This window comes from Epinephelus fuscoguttatus, linkage group LG2 (assembly GCF_011397635.1).
Source record: "Epinephelus fuscoguttatus linkage group LG2, E.fuscoguttatus.final_Chr_v1".
Lineage (NCBI taxonomy): Eukaryota > Metazoa > Chordata > Actinopteri > Perciformes > Serranidae > Epinephelus > Epinephelus fuscoguttatus.
In genome coordinates this window covers 43086460-43104385 of record NC_064753.1, presented here as the reverse complement: position 1 = coordinate 43104385, position 17926 = coordinate 43086460, and the positions used below count along the sequence as shown (strand labels likewise).

The window sequence follows — 17926 nt, the reverse complement described above, 5'->3', positions numbered from 1 at the left end:
CTCTTACTTTCCAATTAGACTGCTTCACCCATGAAGAATATTTCCACACTCTTTACCACAGTGTCACACTTTATTTTCCAAGTGCGCTTGATTGACAGCTGCTCGATGCACAAATTCTGCAAACTGTGCTCTCTCGTTGACTCCTCTAACAAGGACAGTCTGTCTGCAGTCTTAAGTTTTTATAAACAGTAAACCTTCAAATTAAAACCCAATGTGCTGTTTTAATTGTTCATATTTTTAGCTCTGTCTTTGGAAGCAGAGTTTTAAAACCACACAGTCGCACTTAAGCTGTGTTTGTTTTGCTAACATGAACTATATTTACAAAGATTTGTTTTTCTGAATTGAACACAGCCCTATGTTTGTTTTAATATTTTGGCTCCCTTTCTTAAAATAATTGATGTACGTAACTATAGAAATATGCAACCTCTCAAGTAGCCACATTTGGCAGACTTTTTTAACGTTGCTGCTTGGTGAGTCAGCCAACAAGCATTTAATCAGAGCCAATACGGATTTGATGTAATTGGCTCTCAGTCAGAGAAACTTATGTTTGGTAAACGGAAAAGACAGAAGACTTTATATTTACCCTGCAGCATTCAAATGGTATTTTTCCCCCCCTAAAAGTTACCAGCCAGTCTGGCCGGTAACCCTTATTGATTTTTCTGACAAAGACATTTTAGCAGACATTCATCACTTTGGTGTTCATCCATGAGCCTGTGACTCCAGTGTGCAGGAAGGATAAATCATCTGACTGTGTGTGTGTCCTCAGAGATCATCCCTCGCTCAATCCTAATGACCACCTTTGAAGGCAGCTACTACCTGCTGTGTGCACTGGGAGACGGCGCACTCTTCTACTTTGGTCTGGACCTGCAGACTGGTAGGTCTCTCACACCAAACATCCCTACAACTGTTAACATAAGAACTTCTTAAACTTCCCAGACTGATAAAGTCCTCCAGGCAGGGCCACTGGCGGCTGTCTGAAAATATTTTTAGAATATTATTTCATGGTGAGTTGCATAAATCCCAGCACTATATTTGGATGTAATAGTGGAGAAACTTTGCAGCAAACTTGTTAACAAACAGTTGCTTATATTTATACATCCAGCTGTTACAGAGCAACATCATCATTCATCTGGAGTCGTGTTTGTTGCCACCTGCAGAACGTAAATCCAGTGTTCACTTTCTTTCTTTTCTTTTAGTCTCGTATTTCTGGTCAAAATGGAAGCAGCAGAGGCTGATACACTTTTATTCCCAAGTATAGGTCAAGCTCCAAAACATTTGATCCTTCACTTTCTCTATTATAGCACAGTAGTGCCTATCATGAGACGCTTCTTGCCTGGTAATGGTTTCAGACTCTACACCCCCCACTTTGGGATGAAGGCATGCTGTTAAAAATGTGTAGTCTCCAAACTCAAGGCTGGGTAACATCACTGAAATGACATCATCTGGTCAAAAAACCCAGGTGATATCATTTCAGAAATTAAAAATAGTACATTAAGAGACACAGAAAACATCATTCGACTGTGTTTACAGACTGAGTACCAGTGCTCTCTGTGAAGAGCCTTGCAATTACTGCATCATTGAATGGCTGTCTGTTTGAACTGAAGCCGACTGTCAGATCTCTCTTTTGACCTTTAAATAGATGCACAGATGGGAAAACATCTTGTTTATTCAACCTCATGAGGCTATATGTTTCAGCAGTCTTTCTGTTGATAGTATATTTGAATTCAGTCAATTATCAAAAAATATGCAGAGTAATTACATGTTGACTGACTAAACGATCAATTGACAAATCATTTCCGGTGTCCAGGCAGTCAAAGAAACCCTGCAGTAATAATAAACCTGGATGTTATTGACATGTACGCTGGGCTATCAGTGTAATCAGGTTATTTAATGTTCCTTGTAAACATCTTGCTCTGAATTGAATACCCAGCATATTAGTGTGCATACCAATGTATTCATTGATTTTGATCTGATCTGATCACCACACACATTATGACTATGATCTGAAGAGACACATACAAGGTTATCTAGAGCTAAAGCCTATGCAAACTACACATACTGCTATAAAGACTTAGTTGTACGTAAGTAGGGCAAAAGTTTTGACTAAGAGATATCACCATGTACCTTCCCTCTGTTGATTACTTACATTAAGACCATTATTTTTTGTATTACAGGTTTTTCAAACTGTTATGTTTAAATATGCAAATGAGGCATCATCCAGTTAAATATGCACCAAGTTGCCTATATTTCCAGAACAGATATCTAAACATGTTAAATCCAGGTTCAAAATTCTTGTTTCATTTTGTGGACATTTTAAGGTCAAAGGTTTTTACAGAGGGAATTTTTAAAAATCTGTTTCTATCACTCCATGAATATAGAAAACAAAGTCAGTAGCTGTTTAAAAAAAAAAAAAAAGGAAAAAAGTTTTCTCCATGTTTTAGGAATAAAATGTTGAATAAATCAGGCTATGAATGATATATGATCAAACCCCTCAGTAAAAACTGAAGAATACAAATCGGAATAAAACTGGAAAGTTTGGTGCGTGAGTGCTGCTAAAGTGGAGACTTCTGGCTCACAGAAAAAACTCATTTTGAGAAAATGGCCTATCATCGTCTAGCACAGTGGTTCCCAAATGGTGGGTCACAGGTCCATTCTGAATGGACTGCAAATGACGAATGTGACAAGTTTATAAAAAATACTTTTTAGTTTGAGGTACAGTGAATATCCAGCACAGAGCTTTTATTTTTAAGTGCCGTTTCCTGCTGTAGAGTGAGTGAATAACGGACAGCTACTTAACAGAGACAGCAAACTAGCTTGACGACATGGCCAAATGCAACTATGATGCTAAATGTATTAAACTGTGTGGATCTTGAACTAATGACTAAGGACAAATCTGGCCCCGTGGCTCGACCAGTTGGGAACCACTGGTCTAAACGTCTCGTAATAGGCTGCTTGTAAGGATAGACTGTTATGTTCAGTGGCTACTGGCCAAAGCTAGCCAGCCATAAGGTTCAATTAGGCCCGTCAGGTGTTTGTAGTGAAAAATAAATTACTGTTTTTTAAAATTCATAATATAAATCACTTTTCATGCCATTGTTTTTATGAGATTATAATGCTCTTTGAATATGTAGGTTCCCTAATTAATGACTATTTTACATAATCTGAGCACAGCAGGCAGATTGACACTGTGCAGGAAGTCAGTTTGGGGCAAGTGAAGTAAGAAAAAAGTGAGAGACAGTGACAGATAATTCTGGGAAACATGGGATCCTAAACAACACAATACAATAAAGGTGTTTATTTTGTGCCTGTTGCCAACCATCAAGTTGTTTGTCAAGTTTTATTTTCAGGTGATTATAAACTTATGAAAACAAAAATCAGCAGACAGCAGATAAATAAATAATAAATTCCAAGTAAGTGACACTTCCCAAGTTGATGTATAATAAGACAATTATTGCTAGATTACAAGTTTTCTTCACTTTTATGTTCAGATATACAAATTAAACATTATTTAAATAAATACACATTTTTTGCATAAATTTCCAGAACACGGATCTGAGCTGAATTAAACACCTACATATGTGTTTTTGGTGTTTTCTTTTCACTGGTTTGACAAAAGAACAGAATTGATGGCTCCCTGAAAAAACTATTTTCACATTTTCCTTGAAGGGAAAATCTGAATAAAGGCGTAGAGAAACACAAAGAAGGCAGGTGCTTCCATGCAGGGCTCACTGAAAGGTTTTATGAGCACAGAAAGGGTAATGAATATTCGGCACACAAGGACAAACTTTATTGTCTAAAGACACTCGGCGAGTGACTCCAAACGATGATTGGTACACCCACCTTTTAAACTGGACCTACAGTTGTGTCCCTGTCCTTCCCCCAGGTGCCCTGAGTGAGCGTAAGAAGGTCACCCTCGGCACCCAGCCCACTGTGCTGAGGACCTTCAGGTCCCTGTCCACTTCCAACGTCTTCGCCTGCTCCGACCGACCCACTGTCATCTACTCCTCCAACCACAAGCTGGTCTTCTCCAACGTCAACCTCAAGGAGGTCAATTACATGTGCCCACTCAACTCCGAGGGATACCCCGACAGGTCAGCAGCAGAACTCGCAGAACTTGTGTATTTTTATGGGTCTGCATCGTCGATGGAAACTGTTGTTGTTTTATGTTTTCTTCCTCTGTGCTTTGAAGAGTTTCTTTTGTTTTGATCCTGGAGCAGACACAGTAGGCTCAGAGGTGTTCTCTGTTGACTACAGAAATGTATCCAGTCAAACTTTGTTTTGATTTGTGGGAAGTGGGTGTATTACTTTTTTTTTTCTTTCCTCAACACTAATGCTACGTGTTGCTGTGTTTGTCTTTTTATAGTCTGGCTCTGGCCAACAACAGCACCCTGACCATCGGTACCATCGACGAAATTCAGAAACTCCACATTCGTACTGTTCCTCTCTACGAGTCTCCCAGGTGAGTCCCACTGTCAAATATTGAGTTAGTACTGAACCCCCAACGAACATTTCAGACCCGTCATCTTTACAAATACGCTGTGTGTTCTGTGAATTTGCCTGTTTGCTCTGATTCAAGAGACGTTCTCCTGTAGTTTTTTTCCACATGTGCTGAAAACGTTTCAGTTCCCTGTTTTTGTGCTCAAACGTTTAAGTGACAGCAGTGACTCATGGTGTTAAATAAGTTATTAAAAGGTTGACTGCTGTATTATCCAGTCAGAAAACAGAAAGGCGTCTCTCAGGGCACCTTCTTTTGTTCAGCTTACCCCTATGTGCTCTTTTCATGTTTACCAGCGTCTTCCCTTTGATTTTTCTCACTCCCCTCCACTCTCTCCCCCTCTGTTAACGCCCCACCAGGCGGATCTGTTACCAGGAGGTTTCCCAGTGTTTTGGGGTTCTATCCAGCAGGGTGGAGATTCAGGATGTGAGCGGCACCACATCTGCCGTGCGCCCCAGTGCGAGCACTCAGGTACTGTAGCTCCATGTTATGTTCGGCTAATAAACACCCAAGGGCTTGTTTGTTTTGCACTCTTACCTAACTAGGCGTGCTGACTAAGAACATTATTTATATCGTGGGACTGGGAGCTTGTCAGGACAACAAATGTCTTGTCCTGTTAGTCACTTAACAGGTCTACTGGAGCTAGATTTTCTAAACCAGGATTTAAATCTTAATGATGGTGTGTTGTGATTGGTCATTTACTTTTAAAGTCGAAGAATTGTAACACCAAAACTGAAGCTGTTATCTGCAGGTTGTTTTTCTGTTTCTACTTTATAATTGTCCCAAAGGTTATTTGTTATAAAAATGTTATTAAGATAAAAAATTCTACAATATATTTTCTTGGTTTTGTAGGTAGGTACGTGTAGGGAGTCAAAATAAAGACAGTAAGCCTATTTTTGAACCCTCTCTACTCCCCTCGGCCAGCTGTCTTTAAGAGGCTGCAGTGGCCCAGAGTGTAGATAGGTATCATATAGGGCTGGGCAATATATTGCTATAGTATCGATATCGTGACACAAGATTAGGTATCGTCTGAGATTTTGCATATCTTATAATAATAATAATAATAATAATAATAATAATAATGATGATAATGCATTTTATTTATAGGCAACTTTCAAAGCAGTCAAGGACACCTTACACGACAAGTTAGAAAAAAAAAACCAAGCAGTAATGTGTCCATAGATCATAAAATCGAACAGTTCTGTAATATACAATACAAGTTGATAAAATGACTTGACAGAAATTATAATTATAGATATTAGGTATAAAATCATCATTTTAAAATCATCATCAGTGCAAGTCTCAATATGTGTGTCACCGTTAAATCAGACGGAATATGCCAGCTTGAAAAGGTGTGTAAATAATTTGTAAAAGCATCAGAGTCAGCCCTACAATATCAATATTGAGGTATTTAGTCAAAACTATTTTGATATTTGATTTTGTTCACATCACCCAGCCTTAATATCATATAAAACTAGAAGACCTAAGGAATTCAACAAGGTCATGCTAGCAAGTCTGCATGGGGTTAAATAACACTCTGAAGTTTAAATATTTCTGCATAGGTTTTCTGATGGTGTTCCTCAGGTCTTGGTGTATTAATGTGGTATTTTGGAGGGATCTTTGACCATTTTAATAAATTCTCAAGCAGTTAGCACCAAATCTGTGCAACGACTGGTGTCAACCAAATAATTGCCCTAACAACTTATGCGACGTAATTGAGCATGGAAATGGCCATCATATATGTAATGTTCTAAGATCCTATACCCTTGTCAAAGTTTGAATAGGTGCCTTACCTAAACAGTGTTATGACTAGAAAAACTTAAGCTGCACCTCAAATTAATCCTCAGGTTCCAAGCTTTCAGGTGATGTATACCATTTCTATGTAGCATATACTGTTAACTTGCTATCTTCCCATAAAGAGCCGCTGTCCCCTCTAAAAAAGACCAAAATGGGTCTGTGGCAGGGAGGGGTGGAGGAAAGAGGTTGAGTGCACTCTAAATTTAGCTGCTGAAAGAGTTCAAAAAAAGTTCAACCTACATTAAACATAACAATCTTTTGTTTGATGTGTTGTCAATGAATACTGACAATGATGTTTCAGCTGCCAAGAAAGAAAAGTAGGATCAACATTTTAGAGAGATTTGTACTCAGAGCACTAATCAAAAAGTCCTTCCAGCCAGATTTACAGTGACAGCATGTGTGATGTCCACTTGGCTTGGCTCTAAAGCTTCCCCAAGGGGACACGTGTGCACTTTATTTGTGTTTGTATTTATTGCTGCAGTGCACAACTTTGTGGAAACAAAAGCAGAGCCAGAGCCTCTCACACGTGATGACAAGAAAGATGTTTACCTGATTCTAAACGCTGCACATCTGGTGCTGCAGATGGTGCCTACAAGTGCTGTCGAGCTCACACAGAAAATAGAGATTTGAATCGCTTCACAGCTTTTATTAGGTTTATCTTATGTCTGCCTCTCTGCGTGTCCTGCCCTTAATAAATCTACATCCTTCCAGGCCCTCTCCAGCAGCGTGAGCTCCAGCAAGCTCTTCCCCAGCAGCACTTCTCCCCACGAGACCTCCTTCGGCGAAGAGGTGGAGGTTCACAGCCTGCTAGTCGTGGATCAGCACACCTTTGAAGGTGAGACAGCCGGATGTGCATTTCCATTTGATCTCACAAAGCTGGTGCTTTCATATGGAGCTTCAGATGGTAAAACATTGTGCTCAGCTTGGGGAATAACCAGGTGAGAGAACTCCACAGCCTGGTCCCAACACTCAGTTTTTGATGCTTGTATCTCATCTTAAAATGGGCTCACACTCATTTTACCAATTAATTTTGGATTTATCTATTTCAGCATTGTTGTCATCCTTAATTTACTCTTATTTCCCACTTGAATATTCACCTGTTACTTTCTTATAGTGTGTAGGAAGGTGCTCCATGATGCTTTTTACGATAACTCAGTATCTATCTCTTCATGGTATAAATTAATGATGAAACATGATGGGCGTCATGCAGATCATTTTCGTGTTGAAGCCCGCTGAACGTGGTTTTCGCTCCATTCTGTTTTGCAATGCAAATTTCGCTGCGCCAAGCCTCCCCTTTTAAAACATCCAAGAGTTACCACACCCGCATGCATTAGGGTATGTTATATGTAAATGAGGGGCTGGTTCAGCACGTTGTGTTCACAGCTGACTTCAATTTATCAGTGTGCAATCGGAGAAATGCTCATTTTGATGTTGTGAGGTCTTCATCAGTCAGACGTGGAGATGTTCTTACGCAGCATGGTGTCGGGTAAAGGCACTATAGATGCACATTTATGTATATAGCTGCACTGGTGCTTATTTGTGAGAAAATGTGGAGTTCATATGCATAGTGTAATCAGTTATTCAGCGCCTGCTACACCACTGAAATCAGCACTTATTATTTCTAATAAGGTTCGTCTATAATGAGTGCTGCTGTCTCACTCACACACCACTTAGACGCCTTGTGTTCTTTAGCTGCTGCATAATCAACATTAGCTGTGTAATTTTCATCCTAATGGATCCATAATTATCTGCATGTCTTGATGTTATTAAACATGTAATCCATTGCTATACCTTTCCCCGGATAACATGGTTTTTTTCCAGGTAGCTCTGCACTTGCTGGCAAGGTTAATCCCCAGGTACCAGGGATAAAAAAAAGAATGAGCAACACCAGTGATAAAAATGAAAGATGTCCTTCCGTGACAGAAGCAATCAAACTCACAGGAGTTAGGGAGATAGATCAATAAAAAAATGACTGTACGGATCTATTTAGGTAAGATACAGTACCAGAAAACACCATGAATAAAGCACATGGATAATTCCAGTTTGATAATTAATCTTGATCTTAATCTCTTGGAATCGATGTGTGGTGGTAGCTGACGACGGGCTTGTTAGCAAAACTTTTGTGTGTCCCTGTGTACCGTGTCTGAATTTGGAGGAAGGACCATGAATGCAGCAAAATCGATACTCTTCATAAGTTTTATTTTTCCTCAGCAGGAGTTTCTTGAGTTTCAGTCGTAGATAATTTATCAGTTGATCAGTTTGTGTTGAGAGCGATAAGAGCTGATCAGATTAGCTCGATGGATTAGAGAAGCAGCTGCTTCAGAGGCAAGTGAAAGCAAACTTTTAGACCCAGCACTGGACCGCGGGGTGCACAGTTTCCATGGGAACACAGCCTGTTTCATTTAAAGTAGGCTGGAAAAACTGTAGACAACATTACAATGAGAGCGATGTTGTTTTAAGAATGCTGTTCTCTTTCTGTATGGATTAATGAATGGTTCAGTTTCACTTTCACTGTGCCTGGCATTCTGCTGCTCCATCTGTGCCAGGAGTAAGTCTGTGCTCAGAATAACCACAGCGCTCTTAATGAACAGTCCAGCTCCAAAAAATAGAAACTCGAACAGCAGTCAGACACTAAGGCTTGTCCACCTGCCACTGTGGTTGGTGGACTTCAGAATCGACCAGCCACTCAGCAAATCTAGCAGCTACATGGATATTTTACAAACATTTGGCTGGTGGCCGGTGCTTATTTCCAACCCTGGTTTATGCTGAGTGTCTACAATACTCCAGCATTTTGGAAACCCTTAAATCAGAGACCTTTGAAAATGATGCTGAACCTGTTTCAGTTAGAGAAGTCCGGGGTTAGATTCTTGTCTGGATGGGCGGAAACAGAGACGTTTGAAAACAATGATGCAGAGACTCACGTTCACTTCCCAATAGGGTCTTGTCAGTTACGATGTGTCAAGATAAAACACTGCAGCTAGGGCTACATACCTTTTGGGATTTTCTCCTAATTTGGGTAAAATGACTCCTTTCTCATCACTATGGCTTCTTCTGTCGATGCATAATGCCCCTGGCATCGCTCTGACATGTCGCCGTATTTGCTTTGCAGCTGTTCCCAGTCTGTTTTCTGCTGCCTTATACTCACATGTAGCTTTCAGTAACAGTTCCACCTCTTTGTCAGTCCAGGCAAAGAAATTTCTGGTCTTACCTTTAACCATTTCCGTAGTATTTTATGTAATCATGCAGCCAACGGCAGAGTAGACAGTCTTTCCATTTACATCGGCACGGCTGCCCAGTGTATTTGAATGGTCATGTGATAGGTGTTTTCAGGCATGTTAGTATGGACGGAGATTTTTTTTTAGAGATCTGTGTATTTCAAAGGCTTGTGTGTACGAAGACTGGACAAGGTCTTTTTTTTTTTTTACACACCATTTTAAAATAAAAACAAATTAAGATGTGACCTAGTACAAGTTGTAAACAAACCCCCCGTGTTAACCATAACTTATTTGAAAGAGGAAACTGGTCACAGACAGAGTTGGTTCAACTCTCACATCCTGTACTTGCTAGAGTTGTGTATTCACACAGTTTTCCTGTGTGATGAGTGATTGTGACGGACGTGGGCCCACCTTGGTTTTTACTGGCAAATAAAGGGATTTAGACAGTGTGGATAAACTCATTCTCGGAACCCATCAGCTGTATTCGGCGTCTGACTTCCGGCAGACGGCGATACAGCCTCTGGGGGCAGACCCCTGATTTTTTGGCATTCCGGTTTGATTTGGGCGGAGGAGGCGAATTTCCGTTTCTGACTTCCATTTATATATAAGTAAATATGCTGAACCATTGCAATGGATTCCGAGTTTGCAGTGACGCCAATTATGTTCCGCCTCGTTAGTTCACCGCACGGACCGTTTAACCTGGCAACAACTGCAGCTGGCTCAAATGTGATTGGTCAATATCACTCGGACTAGAAACAGCCTACAATTGGAAACCAGGGCTCTTCCGCTCTTCTTCCGGACTCTACATTCACTGAATGTAGAGTCTGTATATAGACTAGGATAAACTTGCCTTCTTTAAAAACCTGTCTGTGTATCTGACCACTCGTGTCTTCAGAAAGTAAGTTGGAATAAAGTAGTAGCTTCGGTTCAAACTGAATATCGAAGGACAGTTGTGAAAAAAAGAATAGATGAATGTAAAATCCTCAAACAGAGAAACGTATTGTTGTTGTTGATGTATTATTCTGCTCTCACACTCAGTTCCGTGTTCTGTATCTCTATCAGTCCTCCATGCCCATCAGTTCCTCCCCAGTGAGTACGCCCTCAGCATGGTGTCATGTCGTCTGGGAAAAGACCCGTCAGTGTACTTCATCGTCGGCACCGCCATGGTGTACCCAGAGGAGGCTGAGCCCAAGCAGGGACGCATCATTGTCTTCCACTACACCGACGGTCAGTAGCTCTTCTATCGCTTTCTCTGTTTCCAGAAAACAAACACAAAGCCACTTTTCTTGTCTTGTTTGTCAACCTTATCCTGTTTGTCTTCTCATCCATTTTGTTCTCTTTATCCTTCACCCGGTTTAATTTTCTCCTCCCCGCCCTCTGTCCTGTTTTCCACCCACAGACACTTTGTCCTATACCGTGCTCTTGTTTCCCTCCTCACTTAATCATTTTCTTATCTCTTCTTATCAGACTTTTCTCCTCTCACCACTGCTGATTCCCCCTCATTTTCTTTCATACTCTGTCCCTCTCAAGGTGCATTGCTCGCCTTTCATTTATCCTCCTTCTCATTCTACCATCGTCCTCATTGTGAGAGCCTCGTCCGCTCTTATTCACTTTTTCTCCACATATCTCTCTCATAGTTGTCGAGCGGTTTATCCTCCGCCTCACCAAGATCTTGTAGGTGCTAATTCAGGTTGGCATTGAGCATGTAACACTTTTAATGTTAACTTCAGTCTGACTGACAGACATTGTGCTCTCTCTTGCAGGTAAGCTGCAAACCGTGGCTGAGAAGGAGGTGAAAGGAGCTGTCTATTCTATGGTGGAGTTCAATGGCAAACTGCTGGCCAGCATCAATAGCACAGTAAGTTGTGTTTCAAGGTGTTGGACTTTTCAGCAAGACATACAGAGCACTTGACTTCTTTGTTGCATTTAGTGTTCATGTTCAGTACCTTTGGAGAGTTGAGGAGAAATGTGGCTCGAACATTAACTTTGCTTCAAGGTACACTTTGAATTAAATTCATGTCTCTGATTATATTTTTTTAATTCACTAACTGTTAAAAAGTCTGACGCCAAACACCGTTCATCTGCACACACTGTGATGCCACACAGTTTCCCTTTATATTCACTGTCTTGTGTGGCGATCAGCAGTGATGTGGTGGTTCACTTTTACACTGTGATGTGTAGCCTGTAGTTCGGCTTTAGCTTCTAACTATCTTTGTCTTTTTAACCTGTTGTTGCTGCTGAGTCAGTTTGACATCCTGGATATATCCTTCAAACACAGACTGTAGGCCCCTCTGTCTGCTTCTCTCTGGAATCACTCTTTCATTTTTCCAAAGACATGGCAGGGCTTAGCAAAAGGCCAATTTATATACAAATGGTCATTTTGTGGGTGAAGTATTCCTTTAAGTTACTGGTAATGCAAACCGGACGTTTCCCACTGCTGCAGCTTCACATTACAAGCATTAAACGGGCGAAACACAAGTTGACTTTGATTATGCAGCTGTCACGGGAAATGCTATATTTGTTTGTGGTATTAGCGTTTTCACTATTATTCATCAATATGTCAGTACACAACAAGACAGCGGTCATTTTGGGCATCTGTTGACTGCAGATCGGTTTTAAATATAGCAAGGAGTAATGGAACATTCAGGAGCTGCTAGATGAAGAGCTGCAGGCAACAGACTGCACTCCTCCAACTTCTTAGCGATATAACCACCTCCTCTCCCCTTATTATAACGTTATCAAGTTTCCCATTAGCATCGGGTTTAAATCAGACATATTGCAGAATGGGCGCTTTTCCTTTTTGCTTTGACATCAAATCCTCTGCACTCGTCTTTTCAGTCAGCTCTGGTGACTTCAAGTGAAATCTGATTGCTGCTACTCTGCTGCTGCTGTACAGAGCGGACACTTTCAGCTTATAGCGTCCATATTCCGAGTTAGTATTGAGGGGGGAAAAGAAAGCAAAACGGTCGTGTGGGCAGTGGGCAAGTAATGTAATCAGCAGGCATAGCGCTGACCAAGTGCCCCTTTCAAGTCCACCCTAATAGTAGTTGCTTATTCACTTCCCACATCATAATTCACCACCTGGTCCAGGGATTAAAATCACCACTTCTCGATTCTGCTTCTGTTTTCTGCCCATATGTCAAGAAAACTGTCTGTTGTAATATAACTGTGTTTTCACTGGAGATTGATAGAAATAACTGGCCAGACTTTTCAGTTGCTAAAGTACAATTTCTTCATTAGGAGGCTATAACTCAAGTCACTTTTTACCCCAACAGGAGGACAAACTGCATATTCCCTCAGATAATGTGAGAATATGTCAATGCTACATGTAAAAACCTACTTACATGCGGCTTTTGTATTAATAGGAAAGTTTACAATCAGCATTCACACTGGGGTCAGATGACTCTGTAGTAGTCTCGGGTATTTATCGGCCCCAACTCTGATCAACTCTGAACAGCAGCGATGGAAATACAACACCCAGGTGAACACACCAATTTAAGCCCCTTTACTAGCGAGATGCAATGACTGGCCGCCACAAAATGCTGTCTGTCTCCACCCCAGCAGCGCTCAAATATCAATCCAGATTTAGTCGGCACGGTTTGAAGGAGAGACTGAATTAATAAGAGATATAAAACAGAAGTAACCACTGTAACATTTTCCCTGGCCTTGATGCTGCTTTACTCTTCACTAACCTGTTTTACGGCCCATCTGTGACTTCAGACATGACACACCAGTAAACAGATGTCTTATCGCCTACTGCAAAGCTGTGTACACAGACCTCGTCTGCTGGCGATGAAAAGTAGTAATTCTTATCGAGTGCTCCTCTGTTAGAAAAACCTGAGAGTACTCAAATGCAGTATTTTTCTAAAAAACGGTGACTGATAAACTCATGCAAAATAATCCCTCGCAATCGTCACTTATGACCCCCTAGATTTGCTGTGTTATGAATGTTCCTGGGCACAGTGCTCAGGTGAGGACAGGACTTTTTTAAAAAAGTAGAAACCAATGCCAGACTGTAAGCAGCACACATCCAAGAGGAAGCAAAAAGAAAATTGTGGACACAGCGCTGAAAAACAGAATTATAATGAAGCAAAACGCCAAGCGGACAAAGGTCATTCCAAAACAGAAGTGAATCTGGAGTTGGCTTCAACTTACAACTTTACAAACGTTAACTGAAGAGTTGAGGAATGACTATATCGCAAACATTGAGTATAAATGGTAATGTCAGGAGTTCTCTCCCTCTCACAGACACATACAAACAACAAAAAAGACTTACCAACATGATTCGTCACACATGCTCCTCTGCCCATCCAGATCACTTTCTGCTGAGCAATAGCAGGTAAAGTACGTTTCTCATCTGCAGGGCTCCAGAGAGCTCCTGTTTAGTCACATTTTGTGACCATGGAGCACTAGGAAGACTTGCGAATACTGTCAGTATATGAATTGGAGAGGTGTGAGTTTATTTCCAGCTCACAGTGAATAAATCCTCACGTTTACAGGCACAGTGGCAACAGTTTAACTTTGTGCGAACTGCTAACAACAACTGCTGAACAGACACTTGAAGCTCACAGAAAAAACATCCACACTTCTGAGCACAGATGAGCTGGGAGCTTCAAAAAGCACCAGTAGTTCCGCTTTGATTTATTTGATTCTAACAATATTTTATTCAACTTTATTATAAAAGTACTTTATTTAACTGTGTTATAACAGCATTTTAATAAACCTTATTACAACAATACTTTATTTAGCTTTATTATGACAGTGGCTTCTTTATTTAACTTTATTGTAGTTCATTGAATAATTTTGTATTCAAGTAGTCTACATTACTTTGGAAGAGATTTCAAAATATTGCAATGTATATTGTGATTATCGCGGTATAGCAATATTATTTTTAAGCCATATTACGCAGTCCTATATGTTTTGAAAAAAGAAACAAAAAAGCATACAAGATCTAAATGAAAGAAAAATTTTAAGATGTTAGTATAAAAGTATCTTATCATAAAAAACTTAACAAGACAGAGACTTTGAACCTTTTGATGGCATGTCTAGATTAAAGTGTTGATGTTTAATACAGAGCCATAAAAGTCACAATCAGATGCCTTTGACACATTATGGCTGAGGTTCATTTCAAACAGACAGTATATTTTATCATTTTCTAGATTATAAAACAGTCACAGTCCTTTACCATGTTCATCTGAAAACTTCACTTTTAGTGAGGCTTTATGTTTTTCTCACCAGTGGGTCAGCCTCTGGATGACTTGTGTGTTTAGACTTTCCTTTCTTTGATTTGTTTAAGAAGCGTGTGATCTGTTCAGGAAGAGAAGTGCCTCCTCAGTCATTTCAAAGTGCAATATCTAAATAGATTTATCCCATATGCATTGCTCTGTGAAATCGCTTGACATACAGTGTGAAAGAAAACAGCTTCTCCCCTACTGTCCTGTAATACCACGCTCATCCACACTGAGCTATAGATAGATTAAAAGGATTAAACGCTTGAAAAGGAAGATTTATCTTAAGATATCGAGAATTAAATAGTGATGGGTTGCAGATTTCTGGAGCTCATCACACAGTACAATAGCTCACTTCCTACCACTTCCTTTTCTTAATATTTTCTTCATCGAATTGGACTTCACAGAAATTGTTTCTCTCAAAATTACTTACATTTTAAAATAGCTATTAGTGACAGAACCTAATCACAGAAAGTAATTAAATTTCAAACACTTGTCACAAACTTTGTTTTATTTTGTTTCAGCTTGTCTGAATCAGAGAACAAATGATTTCCTCTAAACCCACTGTTACACACCAAGGTTAAAACAGTCATTAAGGACTAATTCATCACTTTCCCCTTTGACAGCAGCCTCCGTAGAATATAATACAACATAGTGACAAGATCTAATATTAGTTGCTTGTGAAATGCCCTCTTAAATTACCTTTTTAATAATTTCATCAAGTCATCGCAGCACACTGGTCCATTGTTCTCTTCTCTCTGACATTTTCTTGGCTGAAAATGGTTAACTCTTCGTCATTGTCACTTGCAGAAACTTCATATTTTCTTAAGTACCCCTTAATATAAAGGTTATAAAATTTTGAGGGGAGGGTAATAAAAATGAAGCAAGGTGATACATCAATTTAATGTCACATTATTTTATATATTTAGTATATAAAGTGCATGTAAATGTGAAAACCATTAAAGTAATAATCTTATTTGCTGTCTTGCCAAGGAGACAAGAATATTGGTGCCACTCTTGCGTCTGTATGGTAAATATGCAGCTACAGCCAACAGATGGTTAGCTTAGCTTCACATTAGAACTTGAAGCAGAGGGATAGCTAGCCTGACTCGCTAGGTAAAACAAAATCTGCCTACTAACACCTCTAAGGACCCTAACACACCAAGCCGACAGTTGGGTCGTTGCTTAATGTCTGGTCGACAGTGAGCATCTGTCGCCCTAGTTTTTGTGGTGCGTTGTGCACAGCGGGCACTAGTCAGCCCTTGTCAGCCGTTGTCAGCCATTGTCAGCTTTTCTTTCTCATCGATTCATTATGTAGAATTGTTGTTGTGAAGGGCAGAGCCTGTCAGTGAAAGAAATCCCACTGACTAGCAGCTCAGCGCACAAGAAGAGAAACAGAAATGAGGAACGTAAACAAACACCTGGGTCAAGAGAATGTGAGCTAGAAACAAACTTGTTATATTCGGTAAGATTTTTTGTAGTTGTTTGTGTTATTGTTTGCTAGCGCAAGAGATGCCGGGATGGAAAGTATTTCCTCTCATGCCGGTGCAGAACGTGTGCGCTGGTTGGCCGATGGCTGTAGTGTTTGTGGTGTGTTCAGGTGCAACTTTCTGGCCGAGACATAGGTGATGCAACAGTCGGCATTCATCCCCACTGGTTCTTTAATTTCGGTTTGGTATATCCAGGTGTTAAAGCTAATTAACACGTTATATCTGGGTTGTTTATGTTATCTGCAGGGCACGCTAACTTTCTTGGTGTATGTACGTTTTGTGGTCGATACAAAATAAACAATTTGGAAAATACGAATTGAAATCAAGGGTATTTGCATATGTTGACTAAAAGTATTACAGTTCTCTCAGATGTTTAAATTTATCAGTGATCAAAAGGTGTGGCCTTATTACCAGCAAGTGCTGATTAGCTTTTAAATCCAGACAGGATCAAACACCAACATTTATACTCTCACCTTTAAAGCCAACTGAAATTAATTACATTTTTTCTGTCTGTGGTAAACTGTAAATGGACTGTATTCACATGGTGCATTTCTAGTCTTTGCAACCACTCAAAGTGCTTTACGAAACACAAGCACCATTCACCCATTTACACACATTGATGCACTGATGGCCCGAAGCAACCATACAAAGTGCCACCTGCTCATCAGATAAACATTCACATGCCCTCACACACCATTGGCACAGCCATCAGGAGCAGTGTCGTGCTCAGTATCTTCCCTAAGGACACTTCAATATGTAATTAATATCAAATTTTCAGTTTCATGATGACGCCCCCTAGTTTTGCATTAATTTAGTGGAGCACTGTTCCGGCAACTGGCTACATCGATGGAGACCTTATTTTGATTCAGCCAGTCACCAGAGCAGACAGGTCACACTGACACTGAAGCAGACAGCAGCTACACAACACAAGAGCCACAGACTCTGAATAACAACCCACATTAGCTTTCCTAATCTGACCTACGTGTCCTTATCTTACTTACAGACATGAGCACTTGTCTTGTTCTTCACTATAGCGCGTTGAACAAGCACATTAAGCAGCATGTAAACGTACCCGCAAATGTCACTCTGGTCTGGTGGTCCTTACGCGTCACTACCACTAACAACACGCTGTCTGCCCATAACATGAAGGCTACAGTGAAAGCTTCTTTACTTTACCTCGCATTCCCTACGTTGTAACGTCGACACTGGCAGCCTTCCAGCTGCTGTCAGTCAAACACTGACAAGCTCCTTCACCTGATTTAGCTGAAAGAGAGCATTTCTCATAGAGCTTTATTTTTCTTTTGGTAAAAAAAAAAAACTATTAATGATACGTTAAAAAAACACATTGGCATTATTTATGACTACAAAAAGAAGTGAGGATCTGAGCAAAAATCAATAAGCGTGCGGAGTTTTTCCTTTCCTTTTAGATAATGAAGATAAGGTTTCCTGCTGGGCAACCAATATAATAAAAAATAAACTTAAGAAATAACTAAATAAGTCAGTGAAATTAGGAGAATTTTCCATTTAAAGTATTAAAAAATCATCATGTGCAGCATCATTCATACCAAGATCCAGCCTAAAGTGTTGCACATGAAAGGATTAAAATGAAGAAACAAAGTTGAACAGAATATTAGAACAAAAAAATGGACACAAAAGTAAACAGGAAGACAATAAAGTGAAACAAAAATGGTGGAAAAAGTG

General features: G+C 40.1%; 1 protein-coding gene across 1 annotated transcript in view; it reads left to right on the top strand.

The window, feature by feature from the left end:
* Positions 1 to 17926, top strand: part of ddb1 (damage-specific DNA binding protein 1) — a 76338-nt gene that overhangs the window by 42318 nt on the left and 16094 nt on the right. The window contains exons 15-21 of the mRNA XM_049596162.1: positions 767 to 874; positions 3884 to 4091; positions 4364 to 4459; positions 4855 to 4966; positions 7004 to 7127; positions 10570 to 10734; positions 11271 to 11365. Of these exons, the coding sequence (XP_049452119.1) occupies positions 767 to 874; positions 3884 to 4091; positions 4364 to 4459; positions 4855 to 4966; positions 7004 to 7127; positions 10570 to 10734; positions 11271 to 11365 (908 nt within the window). The remainder of the gene's footprint in view (positions 1 to 766; positions 875 to 3883; positions 4092 to 4363; positions 4460 to 4854; positions 4967 to 7003; positions 7128 to 10569; positions 10735 to 11270; positions 11366 to 17926) is intronic.